A 27096-nucleotide genomic window follows, 5' to 3' on the forward strand; every position below is an offset into this window, starting at 1 on the left:
GAAGTGGCTCACATGTTCCACGAGGTCTGTTCTACCATTATACATGGTGAAGCAGGCTGAGTGAATCATCGAGGAAGTTTAGCCCCCTCGATTTTGCGCGTGAAGGGCATCTTGGAGATTTGGTTCAAGGCCCTACTCATAGCGACGTTTCCCATGCCTTTATGAGGAAGGCTCCTAACCTTCCGTTCACGACAGCGTTCCTCCTCGTAGGAGAAAGATTTGCTAGGTGGGGTTCGAGACCTTCGCCAGTAACTGACGACTCTTTCGTTATCAGAAGAGACATCTGAGTTAGAGGGGATTCGCCTTCGCCGTGCATGGCGCAACTCCCTCTTCAACTGGTCAATCTCTAGTTACATGCCCTTATTACTCTTTGCATGGGAGATATGGCTTCCACCTCGAAGTTGACTCTTATCAGTATATGTGGTATGCACACTTCTTTCACGATCACCTCTCTGCTCAAGGTTGGCAAAGGGGTCACCATGCTGGGATCCCATAGACTCTGCTTGGTGTGGACTTGATCCTACCATAGTTAGGCGTTGCATTCATTATTGCATCAGTTCTTCCATGTTGTATTTATAATATTCAAGAAGGAGTACCTCCTCGGACCGCCTTCCACTCATTTCTTATTTATGAGATTCTAAACTGGACTTCCTCACAACTATTTATCCCTCCTCGAACGTGTCACTATCCTCGGACAAAGCCCAAGGCCCAATATATGATTTTGGGCCTTTATCCCTACAATAGCCCCTCAAAACTCCGGTTTTACTTTATCATCCGAGGAGAAGAATGGGGTTTTGACTTTTCACGTGTTGATATTATTTTGTCTTTTGATTCGCGCACGTGGGAGTGCCGTTTTGCGCGCCCTCATAATTGCTACTGATGCTTTGGAGCCTGTGAAGTGTCGTTAATTGCTCCAAGGGACGTTTTGTTCTCCGCATCCAATGGCGAGGCGTTAATCCAACGGTGGGTATTTTTCTTTGAATTTTGAGCAGGATAACTCCCACTCAATTCTTCCTCCTATATAAGGCATATGAAGGGCTTGCTTTCTCTCACTTTACAAACACTTTCGAACTCTCAAACTGGACTCCCTCACAACTATTTGTCCCTCCTCGGACTTGTCACTATCCTCGGACAAAGCCCAATATATGATTTTGGACCCTTATCCCTACAACATCTTATTCAAGAAATTATGTAAAGATAAATAATAGGAACTAATGCATATCATAGCTTAATTATACAAATTAAGTATAGTAATAAGGAGATAATGTCCACATAAATATATAACAAGTATACATTTTAAGGCGTTATCAGTCTTGCATTCCTCAATATGGAAAAGAACCCATAAGGCTTGGATGTGACAATATTAGAACTTATTAAGGAGGTATTTCTTAAATAATGATTTCCAATAAACTTTACATTATTGTCTTGTATTTAAATTTTTTTACATTTCAAGCACTTTATTTTATTGTCTTGTATTTAAATTCCTTTACATACAAAGCACTTTATTTTATTGTCTTTAAATTCCGTTATATTCCAAGCACTTTATATTCCTTATCTTATCTTTAAATTCCTTTAAATTTCAAGCACTTTATTTTCTTGTCTTTATGCACTCTTATTTTTCCTCTTTCTTTTCCCATGAATAATTTAGATTGCCATAAAATAAAAATCTTGAATAAAAAAACTTCTAAAAAAATGTCTTCTTTAAAGAAATAAAAATGGTTCCAATGGCCATCCCTTTTTTAAGAATTTTTTTTTCAAAAGATCTTCTTTCTAAATCCCTCAAAAGCCTTCCCAAGGGGAACTTTTCCAACCTTTTTTCCAAAAACCCTTTTCTTTCTTTTTCTTTCTTACAAAAATGATTTTTACAACATAAAAGTTTTGTCATCTCTTTATGAAATCCTTAAAAAACCCTTTTCGAATTCCTCTTAACTAGGTTTTTTGAACTTTGTTCCTAAAAAATATGAGCATATTTCCTAGAGAATGGTAGAATTCCTTAAAGATTCCCATTCCTCTCATGGAAAAGGACCCATGAGCTTGTATGTGATGAGGTTTGAGATTGAATTAAGAGGAGTCCTTAATAAAAATAGAAAAAGACTTTTCCAAGATAAAAATAAATTTTCTACATTATGTTTTCTTCAAGAATAAACAAAAACCATGGGATTTTTGGACCTAAAGCCTTTTATTTCAAAATAAAACCCATGAGATTTTTTTTTTTTTTTTTAATACTATAGGAGTTTTCGGGTTATTTTAATGTGTTGTAATGCTAAAACAAAAAATAGGATGTAACATGCGTTGTTAAATGCAATACTAAAATAGATAAAATAACTTTTTGTTGTGTAAAAGTAGCAATTTTTTAGCACATCCAATACTAGTGCTCTAAGCATTTGTAAGGAAAAATAAAAAGTTACTATGACTTTTGAGTGAGGTTTGTAGTATGCCTTTGCGTTAGAACATATTCCCTCTCTCTTGTTTTGTGTGTGTGTGTGTGAGTGTTTTTTTTTTTTTTTTTTTTTCTCTCTCTCTCTCTCTCTCTCAAAAAAAGAATGGGTATTTGTCCTGCATTGCTAAAGAAAGTGTGTTGTGTATAGTATAACTTATTTCACCTCCCTCGAAAGTTACCATGGTTTTTTAATAAAGTTTATGGTTTGCCTTTATGTTAAAACCATTTTCCTATTCAATGTGAGTGTGCGGGTTTTTGTTTCTAAAAATAAATAAATAAAATTTTTTGCAAGGAAACATGAAGCATTTGGATAGAAGATGTCAAGTTTTCCGACCAAATGCTAAACTTGTTATCCATGCAATATTTACACGCAAACAATGCAACCTTGGACACACTTTTCTTTTTCTTTTTGCCGAGAAAAAAATGGATAGAAAGGGGAGACCTAAGTTGGCATCTTCCATCTGGGCGTGACCATAGTGACACTCTACCCGTTGAGCCATAACTGTTCACTCAACCCCATTGAGGACGCTAGTGAGCATAAGTCAAGAGCATGGAGTTATTTCTCAAGCACTTCTCATTGCAGGATTCGAACTTGGAACCTCCACCCCCCAAACCCTTAAGAGTGAGAAAATGAGTACTAGACCAACCACCGCCTGTGGTACACTCATTTTATTTATATGCATTTGTTCCTATGATGCATGCAATAAAGATCAAAGAAAAGGGTTAGAGATAGAAGGATTTGAATTTCCTTTGTCAAAGCATGGGCTGTGTTCCTAGTTACCAAGCTAAAAGGTTCTAAGAGTGTGGGTGCTGATTCTTTCCTATTATAGGGAAGAGAGCTTCCTTCAAATGAAACATGCAGTTGATGAAAATATATTAGCAGGTTACAAATTGAAAAGATAGGATAGGACGGACGAGTGTTGCAGCATGTACAAAGATAATAGAAATATGCGGATTATCTTTTATTACACTGCTATTGCTCAAGTCAAGTAGTGCGATTTAGTTTTCTGTTTATTCGAGAACCACAAGTAGTTTATTCTACTTGGGCATCTTGGAAACGGAATTTTGGCAACCTTAATAGTGGGGAGATCCGATTGGTAGTCCCTTTCTTGTGCCTAATGGAGCATTTTGGAGGGAAAGGATCTTCTCTTGTTCAACAAAATAAAATTTTGTTGAGAGTCTAGCTCAATTTTCTATTTAAAAAGACACTAGTAATTCTGTAAATTACTTGTTTAGACTTTTCTAGAAAATAGGTCGTTTTCAAAATAATATTGTCTATAAAACTTTCTCATTTTCGCATGTTTAATAGCAATCTTAAATGTATTATCAAAAAAAGATAAAAATAAATATTAAAAGAGTTGGAAAAAGAACACCTAACCCCTCTTATTTAGCTTGCAATTAGATAAAGTTGTTTTTCAAAAACATTTTACTGGAAGAAGTCTCAAAAATAAATCAAAATTTTTCTATTAACCAAAAATAATTTTCTTTTGATTTTTTTTTTTTTTTGTACCAAATACTAGAAAATGCAAAAAACTATTTTTACATAAGGTTTTTCATCGAAACAAACAAACGCAAAGATCATTTCAACAATATTATTATTATTATTATTTTTTAGAATCAAAAAACCACTATCTTTCAAAAACAACAACAACAACAACAACAAAAACCTGCCTCATATATTTTATTATGATTATCTTTGTATATTTATCCTACTATTTAGAATTTAAACTAAATTAAAATTATATATTAAAATATAGCTGTAGAAAAATGTAAGCTTTTAAAGATCTACATGTGAACATCATAAGAAATCAAGAAAAAGTCTTCATATATATATATATATATATGCTGGATGTACCACCAAAGATTCTGCTCTCGGAATCCTGAATTTCTAAATTATATATATATATATATGTATGTATATATGGACGTTAATTTATTTGTATTTTATTTTCTACTCATCCTTCATATGCTTCACGTGTTACGTCCACTTTTGCCCTCCTTTCTAAGAAACTCTTACAATTATAAATTTAAATTAATTGATGCATTCATGCCTACACTTTTTGACTCCATTTTGTAATTATTGAAAATTATACTATGATATATATACCTTTTATATGTAACTAAAAAAAAAAAAAAAAAAACACTTGAAAAGCCAGCTGTAAATCTTATAACACTTGAGAATTTGAAGCCACGTAACAGCGGAGAATTAATTAATTAAGTGAAACCTCCCTCGCTGTTGCTGATTTCTTTCTCATAGTCCAAAAAGCAGCATAGTAACGGTTCTGCAAAGATTATCAAACTGTTAAGATACTGAAACCAATAAGGTTGTAAGAAATGCTGCGACACAGAGAGAAGATTTGAGAAGAAGCTTACTTGCATCATTGATTTAGGATTTATAGTGTATGTTGTCTCAATAGTCTTCTCCTTCTGCAGTCCATAAATAAATCAAATACAATTACGTTCATTGACACATACAAAAGGGAACAGAATATATATGGGCCAAGATACTGTCACTACCTCAATCTGAAATCCATAATTCAATGCTATGCTCTTCACGTCTTCCAAACTCGGTTCAATGGACATTTCCTAAAAGCAATAATGATGATAACAACTTTCTCTACACTTATTTCATCTATTAGAGGATGTGGAAAATTATTATTAAAATAAATAAATAAATAAATAAAGCATAGGGAGAAGCTTACATCTTCTTGTCCATACATATCTGCAAAGTGATACAGTAGGGGACCCAAATTTATCCAAACCTGTAACTCCAATTAATCAAGACATTGAAAAAAAAAAAAAAAAAAATCATTCATGCCTACACTTTTTGACTCCATTTTGTAATTATTGAAAATTATACTATGATATATATACCTTTTATATGTAACTAAAAAAAAAAAAAAAAAACACTTGAAAAGCCAGCTGTAAATCTTATAACACTTGAGAATTTGAAGCCACGTAACAGCGGAGAATTAATTAATTAAGTGAAACCTCCCTCGCTGTTGCTGATTTCTTTCTCATAGTCCAAAAAGCAGCATAGTAACGGTTCTGCAAAGATTATCAAACTGTTAAGATACTGAAACCAATAAGGTTGTAAGAAATGCTGCGACACAGAGAGAAGATTTGAGAAGAAGCTTACTTGCATCATTGATTTAGGATTTATAGTGTATGTTGTCTCAATAGTCTTCTCCTTCTGCAGTCCATAAATAAATCAAATACAATTACGTTCATTGACACATACAAAAGGGAACAGAATATATATGGGCCAAGATACTGTCACTACCTCAATCTGAAATCCATAATTCAATGCTATGCTCTTCACGTCTTCCAAACTCGGTTCAATGGACATTTCCTAAAAGCAATAATGATGATAACAACTTTCTCTACACTTATTTCATCTATTAGAGGATGTGGAAAATTATTATTAAAATAAATAAATAAATAAATAAAGCATAGGGAGAAGCTTACATCTTCTTGTCCATACATATCTGCAAAGTGATACAGTAGGGGACCCAAATTTATCCAAACCTGTAACTCCAATTAATCAAGACATTGAAAAAAAAAAAAAAAAAAAGACTGAAATTGTTCCATACAAATTGAGGAACTTACTCCCCCATCTTTAAGTATCCTCGATATGATTTCAATATATTCAATGATATTGTGAGCCGTATCAATAAAGAAACATGTCACGACTGCATCCCAAGACCCTGCATGTACCACAAAATTTGCTCCATAAGACAGTACTACAGGTACAGATCTCTCTCTCTGTGGAACATATCTCCACAACCATTTGCCAAGTAAAGCTTAGTTAAAAACAAAAAACTTTCTAATCCCCAATCCACCCACATGAAATAGGAACACAAAACTATTGGCCAATTTACAAGTCGAACATAAGTTCATCCATCCCTTCAATTCATATAATTACTGAATAACTTAAAATTAAATTAATTAGTATAAACAGAAGTAAATAGAAAATTCCAGCTAAGGCACCTCAGTGAACTACCCCAACTGACTTGCTTTGGCAGCACTTATCCAATGTTATTTCAAGATCTTAGCAGTTAAAACCAATCATATTTGAACGATAATCTCATGTAATACAATGAAGTCATAGTATTCTCTTACCCATTTGGCTTGGATCACTGTAAACTTCAACAAAGTCACCACCGCACATTGAAAAGCCTTCAGTAATTCCTGCACTGCAAGGATGGAAAGTCGAAGATAATTTAAAAAATTATAAAAAAATAGTTCTGAACATTAAACTTGTAGAATTTACAGGCTCTCTTTATTTAATAGCTACATGTGACACTTTACATCAATACAAAACTCTTTTTTTTTTTTTTCTTTTTTTTTTTTTCATAACTTACATCAAAACAAAACATTAGTGCAACATAAAACAAGTGCCCTAATTATCTAATAGTATAATAGTAAAATTAAAATATTAGACTTCTCTTGGGATTTCTCTAACTTCTCTAGGTCAGAATTTGATTTTTCAGAGCTATAAAGAGTGCCAAATTGTTATAAGTTGGTTGAAACTAGTTAGAATTCATCTAACATGAATTCTAATGAACTAAAGCAATCCAACATTAAAGGATGAGTTGGATAAATAGATCCATATAATCCCTCATTGATATCTTGTTGAATATTAATGAAGTTGTTGCCTTGTGCATCTCTGCACCTCAAATCCCAAAAACCCCTCTCTCTCTCTCTCTCTCTCTCTCTGTACATGAACACATCCCAAAGGTAACTCTTGAAAAAGTTGAAACCCATTCAATGCAAATCCTAAACCCTAAACTCATCTCCATTCAACCCTAGCATTCCCCAAACGCCAACCTTTATATTTCCACCATCAAGAATCCTTAGAAACACCTTCATATTCTAAATTCTCATCCCTTAAACACATAAGATGGACAAAATTTACAAGGAAAAATGCCTAACAATATGAAATTAGAAACATAATATTATGACGCTAATTCAGAATATCTATTCTTATTCTTGTTTTATAGACCAGTAAATAATTTCCCAAACTTGTAAAGACTGACACAGCACTTGCTTTTGTTTGAGCAAACTTGGCATAAAAAATTATCAGATTATGGCGAAAAATCCCAATGGTGTTCGAAGACAATAAGAAAATCATTATACTTGTAAAGGTTTAAAAGGAAAAAAAGAACAAAAACAAAAGGACTTTACATAAAAATTAGTATGAATACCTAGCTGGATGAATATCTGGTATTGAAACAGGTCGAAGTTGGTCATTATCTGAAAGTGAATTACAATTGCTGTGGATCCACGGATATATAGTCCACTCTCCAGCAGTTTGTGTACTAATAAATCAAGCAACCCGATTAGAAAATATTTTAATACAGAAAATGAACAAGAAAACTGGGGAAAAAAAGGTGTCACAATGATTATTCTCCACTTAAAAATAAATAAATAAATTCACCATGGTTGGAAGATGCATAAGATTAAGATTAGAAAGAATTTGTCACGAATTCTCACTGATTAAGAATAAAACTTGAGCATATCATCATGTAGTATGAGAACTCATTTCCTTGGCTTATAAAACCTGTTTATGATATGAGAAATATTAGGCAGTAAATAAAATACATGTGAAAGTAGAAGTGTAACTATCTTCAGTTAGGTATATTACCTAGACATGAAATCTCCAAGGCCAACCGGCCAAGTCCAGCACCAGGAACCAAACAGGAAGGAGGGCTGTTAAACATTTTTTTTCTTAGTACAAAATACACTTTTTGAACAAAACACAAGAACCATCCAAATGATCCAACTAGTAATGACAAATTGATCATTAGAATAAACAATTTCAAGATGCAGTAGGAAACTACTTCGAATGTAGTCAAAGCAACAAGAAGAAATTTAGTTACCTGCTCGTTTCGCGATTTGGGAATAGGACATCAAGCTCCTCAAGAATAGGTTTGTAGCACTGGTCACGTTCTTTCTGTCCCTGAATTAAAAAATAAAATACAATAAAATTTTACAGTAGGACATATATACTTTGGATCAAAATTCTTATATGATAACATTGAACCCCAAAATCAACAAGAAATCTAGCAGTACCTCTGCTGCCCAGTCTCTAACTATATTCCTTATTACACAACGAACCTGAAAAAGAAGAAGAAGGATGTCAATACATCTAGAAACCTCATAGCTGCTCATTTTTGTACCTATTGAAGTCAAATTGCTCTTAAGTATGTTTTCAGCTGTATTTGTTGGATTGATAATATAAATTGAAGCTCAACAGCTTGAATTGCACACTGCTCGTCCTTGTTCAACAATTGCGCATTGCGCTTCCATGTTCTACTCTTATATTAGATAATTTAGGTAATGTTGCATGTGGCCAATTCATCCCCATTATGGGTCCTCGATTCTGGTGCTGAGAAAAATATTTAACCATCTTTTTATAATTTGATTCCTATTAAACACTTTATCATTTTAGTTAACTGTTCTTCTCTACCTATCCTTGGGAAGGGTGTTCTTCATCCCACTAAGTCATCATCTTTACCATCTACTCTTTATATTCATGATTTTCCATTTAATTTGCATTCTGTTAGTCAATTGACTAAGAATTTGCATCATTCTATAACCTTTGATTCCACTTCATATGTCTTTCGGGATCTTCAGACAAAGAAGATGATTGGTTTAGGGCATGAGAATGACAGACTCTATTACTTGATCCTGATGGCTCTCTCTCTCTCACCTTCTCCACGTTGAGTGCTACCGGGCTTTGGCAAAACTCAAGTCCGTCATCCCTATAGTCTAGAATGTGAAGTATCACCACAGTACCTTTTCGAGTAACAGTCATAGTTGTCAATCTAAGTTATTTGATGTAACCCATAGAGACATAAAGCGTCCTCGCACTCCTAATTTGAGTGGATTTCTTTTTTCTTTTTTCTTTTTTTATTTGTTGATGACTATTCTCAAATGATTAAATTAAAAGTTCTTAACAGCTTAAACTTTGGGGACAATCGGTAATTTAACATAGTATCAAAGTAAAAGATCTTGAGTTCGATCTTTGGCTTTACTCTACCTCTCATTTAAAATATTAAAAATCCCACGTGTTTGGCCCTACTTAATAAGGGGGAGTTGAGACCCACACATAAAGGAAGTGTTAAAATTATGGTTAAATGATTAAATTCACTATTTACTAATAGTTTAAGTTTTTGGAATAATCAGTAATATAACACGCATTGTTGCTTTTTATGAAAGGTATGAATAACCTAATTGTTTCTAAATTCAATAATGAATTTTTTGTTCAATTTAATAAGCATGTTAAGGTTCTACACATTGATGATGCATCAGATATGCACAGTTGTGATGAATTCTTTTTATTGCAGATCATATTATGCATCAAACTAGATGTGCTCACTCCTCTCAACAAAATGGTGTTGCTGAGCGCAAGAATTTAAGAATTTACATTTGTTAGATGTTGCTCACACCTTGTTGCTCTACGTATGTACAAAAACACATATGGGGAGATGATATTCTCACCACATGCAATTTAATTAATCACATGACCTCTACTATACTGCATCATAAGTCTCCATTTTCTCTATTATATACGGATCATCATCCTTTTCCCCTTGTGTTACCTTCATTCATGTCCTTGACCTTGGTTAGGATAAATTATCTCCACAGGCTCTGAAACGTGTTTTACTCTTGTACTCAAAAGTGCTATCATTGTTATAGTCTTTAGTCTCACAAACTTTGTAAGCGCTGATGTTATCTTTTTTTCAGTCAACTTCATTCATTTCCTCACAAGGTCAAAGTTTCTTTTCTGATTTCATCCTAGTCGTGAGGAGTTCTCTCTTCTCCTACTCTTTTGATATCTAAGCCCTCTCCTTCAGTACCTCTAGCTTCCCAACTTAATCTTCCTTTGCAGATTTATCAACAATCTTAAGATAGGCACGTTGCTTCTTATAGACCCAATACAACAACTCTGTCTAAGTTTCTAGCTCCTTCCTCATTTCTTTATGACATTGATGGTTTGCCTATTGCTTTACAATGAGGTAAACATACTTGTACTCAACCCTATTTGACGCGGGACAACCAGAACAAAATTGAAACAACAATAAAATAAAAGAACATGACCTAGGAGTCAACACCTAGGCCTTGCTTGGAGTCAGCACCAAGCGGAGAAACCACTAGGAGTTAGCACCTATGGTAGACCTGGAGTCAGCACCAGACCAAAAAAAGACCAAACGGCCATTTTTTTCATTCATCAAAATATCAACTATCTCTTCAAGGAGTACCATAGGTTACTTATAAAGAATTGCTAAACCCTAGTTCTAATTGGCTAGGAAACCCTAATTGCCTTATTACGAAAATAACCTTACTTCCAAATTAAAATATTAATAGCCTAATAAACTACTAGGACCTAAAACATAAAAAATACGATTGACTTGCAAACATAGATAATACTAAATAAAAATCTTCTTGCGTCTCCCGCATCACTATTGCTCTTTTTTTTGGTCCTATGATCATACTTCACCACGACTGCATTCTTTTGCATGTACCATCTCTTTCGTTAATCTTATAAGTTTTGTCTTCATCTAGCTGGAAACATGCTATGGGTGAAGAAATGAGTGCTCTTCACCAGAATTGGGCCTAGGAGCTCATTGTTCTTTCCTTTGGAAAGCAAACAGTGGGTTGTCATTGGGTGTACACTATTAAGTACCATCTCGATGGTCTGTTTTTTCCCTAGAGCAACTTGAGTGGTGGTTGGTTGCCAAAAGGTAAACATAAACATATGGGTTTGATCAACTGGAGATTTTGCACGTCTCAGTTTTGACAAGATCCTACCTAGTGTTGTGGTTAGTCATTCTTGATCTCTATATTCAACTTGATATAAAAAATGCCTTCAGCCTTCCTTCATGGACAGCTTTAGGAGGAAGTGTACATGGATCAATTTATTTTTTTTATAAGTAATTGAAGATTTTATTAATAAAAGTACTCTATGTTCATGATGATGAACACAAAGTACTAGAAGCAATTTCAAGCAAATCAAATTGAAATACTAAAGGAATGTTGAAACTTAGAAATGGAAGTACGATGCGTAAAACCCCGAATCTAAGACCAATCAAACAAAGTCTAGATTAGGAGGGACTTCAAATGATCTATAGGTTTCTCAACATCCTCAAAAATGTGACTATTACATTCCTGCCAAACTAACCACATCAAACATGATGGAACCAAATTCCAAACATCACCCAACCAATTCCGCCATCCAAACAAAAGAGATGAGACCTTTTCTGGCATCACCCATTGGATCCCAAATATCCAAAAAACTTCACTACACAGCGCATGAACGAACATGCAATCAACCAAAAGATGGTCCACCATTTACCCACGAAGACATGCAACACCAATTAACTAGGAAGAGACCCCTAACAAGGTTATTGATAGTAAGAATCTGCCCCCAAGCAGCTGCCCATAAAAAGAACAAAACCCTTTTAGGGACCTTTAAATGCCAAATGCTCTTCCAAGGGACAAAAATGATGAGAGAACCACAGAGATAGTTATAAAAGGAGCGTCCATCAAAAGTACCACTCCTAGTCAAACTCCAAGACAAACTATCAACTCCCACCCCCTTGGCAATTTAGAATAAATAAGCTTGAAGAAAGCAAGCACATCCTCTAACTCAGAATCTTGGAAAGCTCTTTGGAACTGTAAATTCCAGCTTCTACTCCCCCCATCCAGAGAAGAAAGAAGCACATCACAAATCAAGGCTTCCTTAAAAATAGAGCACGCAAACAAATCAAGGTAAAGATCCTTTAGAGGAAGGTACCCACACCAATGATCATACCAATATCGAATACGATTGCCCTCGCCTACCTCATAAAACACATACTTGAAGAAACACTCGCCACTAGTGACCACCTGCTCTAATACTCCTCCACAACCCACACCCGAGTCTCTCTAACCACTCTAGTAATCCAAACCCCCTCTATTTCACGATAGTTGGAAGTAATTACCAGATGCCATAGATGATTAACTTCATGCCCAAAGCACCACAACCACTTTCCTAGTAAGCTTGATTAAAAAGCCCAACCCTCCAAATCCCCAAACCACCTGCTTCAAAAGGAGAGCAAATTTTACTCCATACCACGAGAGGGTATTTGAATTCTGCCTCTAAAACCCCCCATAGAAATTCCTCTGAATCCTTTCTAGTCTATCTACCACAAACTTAGGAATAGCAAACAAAGAGAGATAATAGGTGGGAAGGCTTGATAAAGTACTTTTTTAACAAAGTAAGTATACCACTCTTCAACAAATATAAGCGTTTCCAACTCGATCCTTAAAAGGAGCCCTCAAAGGCATGTCTAAATAGGCCATAGGCAAACTACAAATCTTACAACATAAAATATTAGCACAGCATTCAAATTGCCCACCTCAACTACAAGGACAATCCCCCTTTTTCCAACATTGACCTAAAGACAACTTCAAAGTAAATCAGCACCATCCTTATGTACAGAAGTTGCTCCTTGGATGAATCACAAAATAAAATAGCATCCAAAAAGATGTGAGATGCTCAACCCCACAAGCGCATTAAGTCATGCTTGGAAACCACAAATAATTCCTCCCTCCTCTGTTCTCTTCAACATCCTACTTAACACCTCCTTCACCGAAAGAAATAAGAGTGGAGACAAAGGATCCCTTTGATGAAGCCCCCCTAGAATTACCAAAAAACTCAACTAGAGAACCATTAAATAGAACTAAAAAGCAAATTGTCAAGATACAATCCTTCATCCACATCCTCCATTTCTCCCCAATACCCATCCTCTGCATTAGGTAAAACAAAGAGTCCTAATTCACATGATCATAAGCTTTCTCAATATCTAGCTTGACAATCACACCTGGGATATGACTCTTGATTCTACTATTCACACATTCATTTGCAATGAGAATGTTAAAGTATTGGGTTTATGTTGATGTAACGGCCCAAGAGGCCCAGTTAAGCCGTAAGCCCATATTGGGCTAACCCCAACTTCTAGTCTTTATATACCCTGTTAAGGGTTCACTATAATAGATGACATGAGTATACAATAAAGATGTAGCCACTAGGGCTTGATTCTGTGGATGTCGGCCATTGGCCAAACCACGTAATCCCTTGTGTTCTTCTCTCTTTCTTGCTTCGGCTTCTCTATATTATTTTATTCTTGTCATTAACATAGTATCAGAGCCGATGCTTGTCAATGGTTGTTTGCTTATGCAATCTTCAAGTCTAAGTTTGTTGGTTGTTCTCGTAGTTGTTGTTGGTTGTTGTTCTTGGCAGGTTGGTTGTTCTTGTTATCTCGTTGCCGTCTCTAGTGGTTGTCGCCGGTGGCTTTCAATGCTATTGTCGTTGGTGTTGTGGATCCAATCGATAGATATAGATCTGACCCGAGATTCAGATCTGACCACAACCGAACTTGGTAGATCTCAGTGGTTGGCCTTTGTTTTTGTTGTTCTCAGCGAATTAGTGGTTATCAACTATCCTCCATCAATTTTGGTTGTTTTTGGTGTTCTCGACACTTCTTGGTGGCCCTTTTCTTGTTTGGTTGTTGTTTTTGGCCTGTTCTTGGCAAATCTGGTTCTCCCCAATGGGTTTCAGCGTTTCCCAATGGCTTTCCAATCATGGAGATTGCTCGCCAAAAATTGTGGTGGCATTGCCTTGATCTCTAGGTAGTTTCTAGTGCGTCTTGGGTGGTTTTCTCAGTGGTTGTTGTTGCCGGATTTGTTGGTTATTGTTGCCGGAGTTGTTGGTCGCCGGTGCAGTGGTTGCTAGCGAGTTATGAGGCTATTGATATGGTCGTTGGTTGAAGTTGACATGGTTGTTGGTCAGAGTTGACAGAGAATACCCCTGTTTGGTTCATAGTGTGAGCTAGATAAGGATAAAATTTGTTTTGGTGCATAAGGATTTGTTTGGGTGCAAGTTTTGGCTATTCCCTATCCAGTTTTTTTAGTGATTTTGTTTGTCTGGGTATAGGTTTAGTTGTCACTTATCCATGATAAGGATAATCTAATCCCTATAAAATCTTTGTTAGGTTTTGTTTGGTATTGAAGAACTTCAGCCGGTTCATCTCTTTTTTTGGTCAATTCAGCATCAATTTTGGCTAGTTCCCTCAACTTTTGGCCAGTTCACATCATATTTAGCTTCTTCAAGCAAGTTGGCAGTTGTGTGTTACAAGTTGGACCTATATGACTATATGCTCCAACTTGAAGGTGAGTGTTAAGTATTGGGTTTATGTTGATGTAATGGCCCAAGAGGCCCAATTATGTTGTAAGCCCATATTGGGCTAACCCTAGATTCTAGTCTCTATATATACCCTGTTAAGGGTTCACTATAACAGATGACTAGAGTATATAGTATAGATGTAGCCACTAGGGATTTATTTTGTGGATGTAGGCCGTTGGCTAAACCACGTAATCGCTTGTGTTCTACTCTCTTTCTTGATTTCACTTCTTTATATTATTTATTCTCGTCTTTAACAGAGAACATAATCTAGAATCTGTCTACCTCCAACAAAAGAATTCCGAGAATTAGAGATGAGTTTGTCTAGAATACAACGAAGTCTATTAGCCAAAACCTTTTACAATATATAAACTCCCTACAAGACTAAAAGGACAAAAGTTCTTGATATTAACAACATTATTTTTCTTAGGAATTAAGGAAAGAAAAGTGGCATTAAGAGACTTTTCAAAGACATGATGTCTATGAAAATTTGCAAAATAAGCCATCACATCTTCAAGCATACTTCAACACTTTTGAAAGAAAGCCACAGTGAAACCATTTGGCCCAAGCACCTTATCACCCTTCGACTACCTTAACACTGCAATGATCTCGTCCTTATCAACCTCCCTCTCAAGCAACAAACTCTCGGTCTCATCTAGACAAGCAAAGTCTAGGCCGTCAACAATAGGCCACCAAGATTCAGTCTCTTGATATAATTTCTTGTAAAACTCCACCGCATGATCCTGAATGTCTGACTCGCCCTCATAAAAAACACCATCTACCTCCAAACCTCTCATATGATTAACCAGTCCATGGGAATTAGCAAGTCTATGAAAGAAACAAGTGTTCTTAATTATTATCCCCTCCTTTAACCATAGTGCTCTTTCTTTTTGTCTCCAAGAGATCTCCAAAGATGCTAACTAATCAATCTCCGCCTTGATCGCAGTTTTACGAGTTTTCTCATCGTGGGTCAAAGCTTGCTCCCCCTCTCTCAAATCCAAGCCCAACAGCTCAGTCAACAAGTTTTTTTTTACTAAATGACACATCCCCAATTCCTGCTTATTCCACTGCTTTAAGTCCTCTTTAAGGGCTTTTAGCTTACAAGCTAGAACAAAACTGGGAGGACCCAAGAAATGATATCCATTCTATCACTATTGAACTTTCTCCCCAAAACCCTCTGCCTTCAGCCACATATTTTAAAATTTAAAAGAAAATTTCCCCCTAGACATACCACCTACTTCTACAAAAAGAGGACAATGATCAGACACCACATGGGGTAGAGATCTATGGGTTGCATCCAGATAATGATCCTCCCAACCTTCTGAAACCAGATTTCTGTCAATCCTAGACTGCTGAACTTAGAAGGAATGTCTGAATCCCTAAACCACGTGTAAGCACTCCCTTCCAATGGCAAGTCAATGAGGTTATTATTTTCGATCAGTTTGCCTTTGTTCATCGTTTGCCACTTGCTTTTCTTGATTCTTTGTGGAAGATATTATTATCTTTGGAAATGACTCCAAAGGTATTGATGTTTTAAAAGATATTGAAGACAACAATTCAACACCAAGGACCTTGCCACTCATCGTTTTCTTGAGATTGGAAATAAATTCTTGATCTTCTATATAAGATTGGTCTCTCAAGTGCTCAACTGTTGATACTCCTTTGGACTCTACTATTAAACTTGATGGTTAGCAAGGTGATATGTTCTCTAATCTCAAATCTCTATCGACAACTAGCTGGGAAGTTGATTTACCTTATCTTGCTCATCGAGTCATCCCAATATTACTCATACAATTGGTGTGGTTAGCCAGTATATGCATGCGCTCCCTATTGTGTTACCTAAAAGGCGCTGTTGGACAAGGACTATTTCTACTTCTCTATCTGTGACAAGTTTTAGGGTGACAATTGGGCTAGTAGTGATTCTGATGATGGTCCACCTTTGGCTATTGTACTAATTACTTTTTGCAATAAAAAGAAAAATGTTATTGCTCATTTTAGTGCAAAAGTGGAGTATCAAGCCATGGCTCTAACTGCTTCTGAGATGTGAAAATCAAGCTAACAATCTTACTTGTTATTTTTTATAATAGCATGTTATTTAAAATTAGCCTAAGGGTATTCTCGTAATCATGCAATAAAAAGCCTAATATAAATATGTGCAAAGATGAGGGACTCACTAATGTAGCCCTAAACCTTTTCTCAAATATCTCACTCCTTTAACCTTAATCCCTCATATTTTACAACTCATCTTGCACATTCTCTTTAAGCTATTGAACATGATACCACCATACTCCTGAAGTCCTGAATTATTAAATATTATTTCATTATTGTTCTCTTCTGGAAATACATTCCTTTATTTACTTGCACATCCATCTTATTTTTGTCCAAATTGTTCTAAAATATATTTCTAAATAACTGTTGAAAGTGAGAATGCCGCCATGCATATTCTAAATCATAGACTGGTTAATATGGCACAAAAGCAACATAGCTACAAATAGAATGAGCACACTAAATCATGTTATGATGTAAACATAAAATTATAAAGGAATGAGACCAAAGAAATTCTCATAATATTAGCAACTAAAAACAAAAAGCCTCATAAAACCAATTCTTATCAACAATAAAACCAATATACCTTGTCAACATCAACTAAAGGAACATTCAACTGGAATGAGGGATCCAACCACTCGTGAAATGATGAGGATACCTGAAATGATAGCAAGAAAGATATTCAAAATTGTATATTCTAGGAGCTTTTAAAGTAAACAACATTGATGGGGAAAAAAATGCATAAATGAGTGCTTGCTTGAAGAAACAAGTAAATAGAGAGAGAGAGAGAGGGGGGGGGGGGGGGGGGGTGGGGGGGGGGGACTCAAGTGAAACTGTGAAAATGCTAAGCATCTCTTTTATGTGATAAAAAAAAAATCTCATAAACCCATAATCATAATAAATAAAGCAGTATATATAAAATAGTATTAGTTAGAAAGTAGTAGTCTCTACCAATACGGTTGGAAGAGAGGCTGAAGAGTTCTGATCCATTTTTATAGAAAAATTAAAAGTTATTTTATTAGCTTCAACTTTCAACAAATACTACCTTTCCTCACTCCCATTCACCATGAGCTACCAATTTTTTCAAGAGAGCAGGAGGTGTGGATTGACGGTGTAGAGAGATTTCCAGCATAAGCAGTAGTTGAATCAGCATAGTTGAAAATATAGTAAAGAGGTTAGGCATTGAGTTTAACTGAAATTTTCCCTAAAACTTGAAGTTCCCTCTGTTGAAAGGGGAAAAAAAGGTGCAAAGCTTGAGGGAGTGAGATTTTTAACTTATTTTCGGTTGGTTTGGCCCTTTCTGAGCACTAAAGAAAGGGTAATACTATTAGGTCTCTATAAAAAATATCAAAATCCTCTGCTCCCTTTGTTTGAAAACAACTCTTTAAGAGCTTTCCACTTTGACAACTAACTATAGTTATTGGCTTCTGGTCCCAGTCACTGATCTCAAGTAGGCCCTCTGCCCTGAGGCAATATAAATTCTTGCATTTCTCTCATTAGCAGCATACAAAGGTATGGGCCTATTCAAATTTTGGAGACTAGGAAAAGTGAGATGTTCACACAAGAATCATTATTATTCATTAACTGATGCATCCCATTGAAGGAAATACCTCTATTTAAAAGCATTAACTGTGTGTGTGTGGGTGTGTTTCAAGGAACGGGACAACTGGTGGAGAGGGAAGACAGAACATTTATGACAACATTTAGATGTTAAAAGGTGAGGCCATAGAAAATCTTGCATTCCCTCACTATATGCATACATAAAGTAAATTCAGGTTTGGAGACTAGGAAAAAGGTGAGATGTTGACAAGAGAATCATTCCCTAACCATCAATAGATGCATCCCATCAAAGGAACTCCCTCTATTTAAATAGCATAACCTGAGTGATGCGGACAATAAAGAGTTCAAGGAAAAACAAGATCAAATACCATAAGATTCAAGATTTGTGGTCTATTTTTTGTGGGGCTTTCTTGGCACCATTCATAGGTTACTTTACTTATTATTGAGTGTTAGTATTATGTATTTTAGTTTAGAAAGTTGCTGGTGCAGTCTTTTTGATAAATAATAAAAGTTCTTAAGAACTTTTTCTTTGTTATCAGTAATACTCGTCTTTCTAGGAATAGGTTTTTTATGAATCATATTCCTTCTAGGAAAGGATTTTAGCACCAGCCTATATAAAGGCTTGATCATAGTCGATAACATTCATAGTGGGATTGATTTTAATAAAACTTCAAAAGCTTATTTTAAGCTTTGAGGGTGTAATTGTCTTCTAAAACCAAAGTGTGGTTGCCTCGTGTCTTTCATTTTTTGTTCCATCCACTGTTTTACACCAAACGGCCATAAAAATATTTAACATCCAATCTTTTTATTACCTAAACCTACGCAAACCCTTAAAAATCAAAATGTTAAGAGACATCAAATGTTTTGAATTCCTAAGATCCTAAATCAAAATTAGTATTTGAGCCCATTTAAGCTTCTGTCCACAACCTATATCACAAATAATTACAAATAAAGAGACAAGTCCAAAGGAAACAACGAAAGTGATGACAAAGTAAAAGATGTTACCATCTCATCCTATGTGAAGGTTTAAATCATACATATCTAATCAATCGAGTGATGCACCAAAATCTTATTATATAACCAAGAAACATAGATCTAACTCTAACCACTCACAAAACAGTTCACATATGTATAACAATATGGAAAAAAAAAACAAAGACATACATTTCCATTCAAATTAGTAATCTCATTTCCACCACATTTATCTCTCTCTTCATCATATTTGAAGCCTGGAGGACACCTCCCAATGATGGGTTCATGATGACTTTCAGCTTCCATCTCCTGTTGTTATCTACAGAGGTCAAACTTCTAAATGAAAAAGACATATGGAACCAACCATATATTAAATTCTCGTGTATTAAAAAGTTACTGAGTTCAAATAGAAGTTGCAGAAACCTCATTGGTATTTTCCCATTTGGGTGATTTGCACATCACATTGCTCCCTTCCGCAGAACAGCCTTGATCAGATGCGGAGAAACACAAGCTTCCAATTGTCGAGTTCAACTGACAATAGTGAACATTCCTGCCTCCCAAGAAGAGGTGACCATTTGGGACATTCTCACGAAGTGGGTCTTCACCACTATCTACATCTTGGCTCATATCAAGTGGGGGTTCAAATTCCTGACAAGCAATATGTCTTCATGTTCATAAAAATTAAAATCTGATCCCCACTAGAAGGGATAAAGTGTTGTAGTCAATATATATATTCAGAAAAAAAAATTTTATACGATGAAAATGTTTTATTGAGGGTGAACAACCCATGCTATTTATGCGTGTGGGTAAGTATGTGAATATGTGTGGATGAGTGTGTGAATATGTGTGCCCGTGTATTTAAAGTTTTGCATACTTTATTTTTATTTCTTGCCATTCGTGGCATTCTAATAGGTTATTCAGATTTCCCTAACATCTTATCTTTATCTCATTCTCACACAACGCATTCTTTTTTTTTTTTTTTTTTGTAAGTCTCACTCAGCACATTTCACACACTCGTATTTCCTCCATTAGTTGTCTCATCCGTGTAGGTATATTTTGGTGATTTTTTTTCCCCTGTAAAAGAATAGAAATTTTTTTTATTTTACATCGTGCCAAACACCTGAAGATGTCTTTTGAAGCATTTTCAAGAATTCAACCAAACACTAAGAATTTCCGTTGGAAAACATTTTCTGTGTCTTTACAACATAAGATGAGCTTCATGACCCCAACACAAGTTGAGCTAATAGCGTAATCAATTTCTATCTGCAATGTCTGCTCAAAGGGTGAACTTAGCTCTTATTGAGATTTAAGAACCTTAAAATAGCCCAAAATACCTTGAACAAAGTGGTTCAGCCTAATCTTTTAACTGGGACGGAATTGGGAGCTCTGTACATTGGGTATGACCTTTTTTTAAAATGGAATTGAGAGGCTGTTTGTACCAGTTTAGTGACTGGTATGAAAAAATCCATTCATAATGGTTGGACGGGACGGTTTTAAAAACATTGGTTGTAGTACCACACATCATCAATATAAAGATTTTCTGAAAAGAAATCACTAAGTATAATAAAAGAGCATGGAGGAAATGAATCACCAAGAAGACAGGGAGCTGAAACAAACCTGAAGCATGTTGAATATGAAATATGAATTTATTGAGACACACCTGCAAAATTAAAAGTGCAACTAATTTAAAATCTGCCAAGATTTTATAATATCAAATCTATATTAAAATATTACAAATAAAAAACATTATAGAGAAGCCACTGAAAGCAAAACTTGCACTTATAATGGCCACCCCACATTAAGTTAATAAACATTATTAGTTGGTAGAGCATGCTATGCATTTGCATCTGCAATGACAAAAAAATACAAGATAGAAAATAGTTTCTTTTAAAAAGAAATGGCAAGAAACATAACTCAAACCAGCAAGCATGTCAGTAAATCACAAGCCCTCTTTGCTAATATGGAATAAAGAAAAGGGAATTAGTGGATGTTCCAAGACCATATAAAGAGTAACATGCTCAGGGCACCAAGAAGAAGAAGATGAAAAGGGTGAGAGAGCAAGAGTGAGAAAGAGAGGGAGACATTAAGCTAATGTGACCCAATACTTCAACACACTTTAACATTTCATTAGGTATGAATCAACACACGTGATATTCCACTAATAAAGTATGCCTCACAAAGTATACTGACCTCATTTGTTAATGGAATACCTTCACTAATCAAGTATGAATCTCTTGAGTATATTGACCTCATATGTAAATGGAATTCCTTGCCTAGTGGGCTATTAGTAGTCGAATTAGGACTTCTAAATTGACTAGTAAACTAAGACCAATGGAATTGGAAACTAATTAAAAAATCTTATTAAAATAAGAAAGTCGAAAATATGATAGGCAACTTATGAAAAGTTATAAATAAATAATCATATTACGATGGAGTAGAGACCTCATGTGCACAGAATTTTCTCTTTTTTTATTTATTTATTTGATCGGCAAGTTACACTCGCACCTAGTAGGTATTGAACCCACAACCTCACTCTCCATCTTATTACTATGGGAGAAGGAAGTGCAAATTGAATTATAACTCATTGGCACCTCATACACAAGATGTGTGTAAACACCTCATTTTGTAACCGCTAATAACCTTTAGTCCCTAGCCCTAATGATGAGCTTGAAATATGTCAACCAAGGGTAATTGAAATTATCTTGATAGATCGGAAGTAATCACAGCTCAAAAGTACTCAAAATTGCTTCGAAAATGATGCTGAAAAATGACATGTGTTCACTGTTTTAACCATATCTTTTGAAGCACAAAGAATTTTTTTAATGAGGTTTGTTTTGTTGGAAAGTAGACATCTTGAGCTTTAATTTGAACAAAAATTTTGCCCAAATTGGATTTATAATGAGTAAGTTATAGCCATTTGAAGTCGGGGCATCAGTGCTATCAGGAAAGTAGGGTTCTAGGCAAACTTGTGTACGCAGCTCGCAAACCTGCATACGCAGGTCAGTTTCCAAGTCACCTAAACTTCCATATTTAGCTCTCCAATCACTCTAATCTTCCGCGGGGGGGGGGGGGGGGGGGGACGTAACCAAAATAATAGTGAGAGTGGACCCTAAAGAACACTGAATATAAGGCTGAAGACAATGAATTATGATAAAAGTTCTTCAGGATTTCAAAAATAAAAGTGCAGTAATTATTAATCTATGGGCTTAAAGTTTGAGCAGTAAGACAGATAGAGAAAGTAAGACATGAAATTCATAACCTATTTGAACCATGTATTAAATAGAATATGATAATTGATAAGGAGCACCTAGACTCCACATCCATACCAAATCTCAATCCAATATCTATAACTTGAAATTAGAATATGTACATTCGTCCCTCAAAAGCTACTAGCCATAAAAAAATTGTCACCTGACTTCCTGAATTAAGTTTATCTTAATTTCTCACGACACAATAATCCACCTTCAATTGAGAAAAGATCTCCGGTCCTTATTGAATCATGATGAGCTCATGTAAAGTATATCATGGGAATTGAACAATACAAAAGAGTACAGAGAACTTACCGTCTTATTCTTTGAAACTTTAAAGGGAAATGCGACAGTAAAGCCTAGAAAAGCAGAAAAAGATCATTATAATGGAGAAACAAAAAGAACAATTAAGATAGAACATATCATCATATATAGATGTCTCATAAAATAAAAATCATAACAGTAATAATGCAGTTCTAGCAAACATTAGGCCAGCATAGTGAACTTTATGTGCCAAAAAAGATATGGGAGGGGAGGAATGGCCAAACTTTCAGTGACAAGGAGTCTAATATTTTGGAATTGAATTTAATAAGAACATTCAGTATTCCACATACATTGACCTTTATATTTAATATTATTTCTCTCCTATAATGGCTATCGGAAGATATAGAGAAAACAAAAAAAAAAAAAAAAACAAACAAACAAACAAAAAAACCTTAATTGATTAATAGATGAGTAATGCTACATGAATCAAATATCAAGCACATCTGCTTTAACATGGACGAGAAATCTTAGCCAACAAAATGCAGCTAAACAGGAGTTTGATTTCTTTTAAATTAAGTATGACAATTATGACTCCAGCCTCCAGGGATTCACTAGCAACAAGAAATTTCCAATCAAGAAGAGAAGACAAAATACCTTGTGGGCAGGTGGAAGCTTTTTATAGGATCTCTCATATCTTTTGACATCCTCTTCTGCAGCATCTGGATAGCTGTATGAAAAGACCATGCAAGAAAGCCACTAGTATTAACACTAGGGAGAGTGGAATTAGATGCACCATCTTAAACAGTAATGACAGCACATAGATTACAAGCAAAGTTCTGCAATTAGAAACTAGATGGAGAAATTTTGACACAAATCAAAAAAATACATGCTCTTTTCTCTTTGTAAATACTAAAAAAATAATAATAATAAGGCCAAGAGAAACAATCGCAGAAGATGGCTGGTTTGAAGAAATACAACATGTAACATACTTGCAAATATAAGTTGAATGTAAATGATTGGGCAAAGCATCAATCCCAATATTATTACTTGCAAATCATTATCGCGCTATTATATGAGCGGTCATAAAGTGATCGAAAAACACAAAATTAGATGAAATACCAATACTAGACTAGAGAAATTTTGAACCTTAGGAGATTTCTTTGCAGAGAAGACACTAATTTTCTATGGAACAGACTCTGAACAACTTTGGTAATTGAGATGTACTCTTCTTACTTTGAAGCTATTTGGGGCTTAAATCAATTACTACAGCAATGATAATAATTTGAGGAAAAGCTCTTTTTAACTGTAATTCCCATACGATGAATCAGCCAGAAAAGACATTAATCAATTTAATTAGAGCTATGGATAATTCTATTAAAGTAGTAGTAATCGCAATCAGAAGCACAGCACCCCAGAGTAACAGAAATAATCAAATCGACCATAGCTTTAATTTTGTAACCAAAAATAATTAAGAAAGAAGAATGGAATTATTTAACAAAAAAAAAGAAAAGAGGAGGTACTTGAGATAGGCGCTAATGATGCGGCGAAGGGATTTGACTTCGAGGGCTTCTTCAGCCTTCCTCTGACGACGTCGTTCCTCGTCTTCCTCTTCTTCCTGCTCGTCTACTCGCCGCAACGACATTTCGATCAACACTAACCTCACTAGAGTTCCAACTCTTAATATTATTATTATTATTATTATTATTATTATTAGACAATATTTTTACAACAAATCTTAAGTGGTTATTTTTACAACAAATCCTAAGTGGTAGGTTATTACTTATTGTTATTGTTAGGGTAAAAAAGTAATCTTAGCATTAATTTTAAATTTGAACTTATAACAACTAACTAATTGTGATTTGTTGTAAAAATATTGTAAAATTGTTATAGACGTAACATCTCTCTTATTATTATTATTATTATTATTATTATTATGTATGTATATGTATTTGTATAAAACCAAATAACCAGGCTTTTGGGCTTGGGTCCGGGATGTATGTGGCTAGTGGCCACATTGCCTCATCTCCTCGATTCAAAGTTCTAAAAACCAGTTTTTTTTTACACCTCGTCCTTCCGACGGCACCCCGAGTCTACAAATTATTATCATTTTTCTTACATTTTGGTTAATTTCGGTATTAGCTTCTACTTTTTTTCTTTTTTTTTGGACTGTCTATGATAGCCCCTAAAAATAAAAAATCCTTATCATTTTGGTCTCTATTATTATTTTGATATGGTTTTAGATCCCTTAAAACAACAATTGTATTAACCTAATTAATTAGTCAAGTGATTAACTTAGTCAAATTATTCAAATCTAGGTTATCACAGTCAAACAATCATATCAAGAATATAAAACAGTGGAAAAGTAAATAACACAATGATATAATGACCCAAGAAACCACATGGTAAAAACTTAGAAAGGATTTAATCTAGCTATCCTCAAGGTAAACTTGAATCCACTATGCGAAAGAATCGAAGTTCATACAAAAAGACTTACAAGCTCCCCGCTTGACTTCCTAATACTACCCACCAATAGAACTTACTGACACGACCACGTGCAAACTCCGAATCCACAAACTCCTTCTTTCTTGGATTCTCCATAAAATACAAGCACCCACGCTTGTTATTCTTTAAACTTCAATAGCAGCAACTGAATTGATCATCAAGATATTGAAAAATACAACAAGTCTTTAAGTTTCAATGGCAGCAACTGAGTTGATCATCAAGATATTGAAAAATATCTCTACCTAGAGCAACTCTCAAAAATGTGGCTAGGGTTTTGTCTTTTATACTTAGGGTAAAAATATAAAACTCAAAATGTTTAATGAGGTAGGGCTGAGTTGGAAAATTCTATAGAAAAACATTCTGGCTGACTTTCGATCGATTGAGTCTAACTTTCGATCGATCGAGCTAAGCCAAAATGCACCAATGCATCTGCAGCCTCTCGATTCCAACTTTACATAAAATATATAACTTTGAGTAAGCCTAAACAAGACTATACATATTGTTTTGATCATGGTTTGCCAATATTACATATTAAAGTTTTAAATACATCAAATTCTAAGTCTTTAGAACCTAACAAATTTCCCCTTTAGTAATCCGTGACAAAACACAACTTAAAAGTTCAAAGTTTACAAGTAAAAGCCCTTTACAAAAATAATGCTCATAAACACAAATTCAATCCTAACTACTCTCCATCAGTTGCAAGTGTAGACAGCAGCTCAATTGAATCAACCTGTATATTCCTGAAACACTCAACAAACGCATAAACGCATGTGTGATAGAAAACAGTAAATCAACAGGTATGACATTCTTGTATGTTTCACACAACACAAAATAAAGACATATATCAATGAATAACTCATAAATATAAATCAATAAGCAGTGAACACAAGAAACAAGAATCATGAATATCAAAAAAATGTAACTCCCCCTAACATAAATAGCCCAAAAAAATGATATACACAGTAAAGCACCTAGATACAATCTAATATCTCCACTAACTCCGCAAAACAAAAAACTCCCCTTAACTACAAAAACACCTTTACAATGTCAAAATTCTACTCTCCCTTTTTGTGACAAAATGTCAAAGGACAATCACACGCCATCATCAAAATGAGGTGGTGAGGGTGAACGAAGATGTGCTAAGTCGGCTCGCAGAGCACTAATCTCGTCAAGCAAGTCCACCAAAATTTGACTATGAGCCGCTTGAACGGTTATGACAGTTTCCAAGGTACGACGAATATCAAAGTCATTCGAAGGAGGTGGAGGAACATTAGCAGCAGCAGCATCACCAACAGGGTCAAGAACATCCTCACCAGTAGGACCTGTAGAAGAGGAAGGAGGAGGTGCACTACCAGAAGGCTCAGACCTAGGGTGTTTAGAGCCAGCTCGAAAATGAGCAGCTTTCTGTCTAAGAAAAGACGCACTTATGGAAGCAATAACATGTTCGGGCTCAGAAAAAGGGAAACCACCAAGATCAAGATAAAGCAAAATCCTATGAATAAAAATAGGATGGACAAGAGCATGAGAAGAAGATGAACTCCTATAAATATTGTTCAAAGAACGAAGGAATAAATGAGGAAAACTAATAGGAGCATCAGTAACAAGAGTGTACAAAAACACACATCGCTCGAGAGGAATGGTGTGAAGATGAGAAATGGGCCAGATAGAATGACAAGCTATCCTAAAGAAGAGATAATGCAACTTAGATAGTTCAGCAGTGATGATCCTAGGATCAGAACCTCACTGGATAAAAGACCCAGTGATATATGACATGACATTACTCAAAGGCGGAGACACATCATAAGGATAAACAAGGTGCTAGACCACAGATACCC

General features: G+C 35.1%; 1 protein-coding gene and 1 long non-coding RNA gene across 2 annotated transcripts; both read right to left on the reverse strand.

The window, feature by feature from the left end:
• Positions 1-4439: 4439 nt before the first annotated feature.
• On the reverse strand, positions 4440-5232 carry LOC112030212 (uncharacterized). Its single transcript, XR_002884850.2, has 4 exons — positions 5143-5232; positions 4958-5026; positions 4814-4867; positions 4440-4722 (listed from the first exon to the last, which is right to left on the reverse strand). It is a non-coding gene; the product is annotated as an uncharacterized LOC112030212 (long non-coding RNA).
• A 75-nt stretch (positions 5233-5307) lies between these two features.
• On the reverse strand, positions 5308-24437 carry LOC112030213 (uncharacterized). The gene is made up of 18 exons (XM_024062906.2): positions 24280-24437; positions 23414-23486; positions 22811-22854; positions 20865-20907; positions 19671-19895; positions 19440-19556; positions 17302-17373; positions 8516-8560; positions 8323-8402; positions 8088-8152; positions 7937-8003; positions 7648-7761; positions 6563-6636; positions 6050-6147; positions 5909-5968; positions 5724-5792; positions 5580-5633; positions 5308-5488 (listed from the first exon to the last, which is right to left on the reverse strand). The coding sequence occupies exons 1-18, from the start codon at positions 24399-24401 to the stop codon at positions 5417-5419; spliced, it is 1494 nt and encodes a 497-aa protein (XP_023918674.1). The 5' UTR covers positions 24402-24437; the 3' UTR covers positions 5308-5416.
• Between the last annotated feature and the right edge of the window lie 2659 nt (positions 24438-27096).

The sequence above is a fragment of the Quercus suber genome, unplaced genomic scaffold (assembly GCF_002906115.3).
Source record: "Quercus suber isolate HL8 unplaced genomic scaffold, Cork oak 2.0 scaffold_253, whole genome shotgun sequence".
Taxonomy (NCBI): Eukaryota; Viridiplantae; Streptophyta; class Magnoliopsida; order Fagales; family Fagaceae; genus Quercus; species Quercus suber.

Coding starts and splice junctions, on each gene's coding strand:
- LOC112030213 (XM_024062906.2), bottom strand. CDS start 24,401: ATGTCGTTGCGGCGAGTAGACGAGCAGGAAGAAGAGGAAGACGAGGAA. Junction 6,637..7,647: donor CCAGATATTCATCCAGCTAG/GTATTCATACTA, acceptor CCATCCTTGCAG/TGCAGGAATTACTGAAGGCT. Junction 5,634..5,723: donor ATTATGGATTTCAGATTGAG/GTAGTGACAGTA, acceptor TATGGACTGCAG/AAGGAGAAGACTATTGAGAC.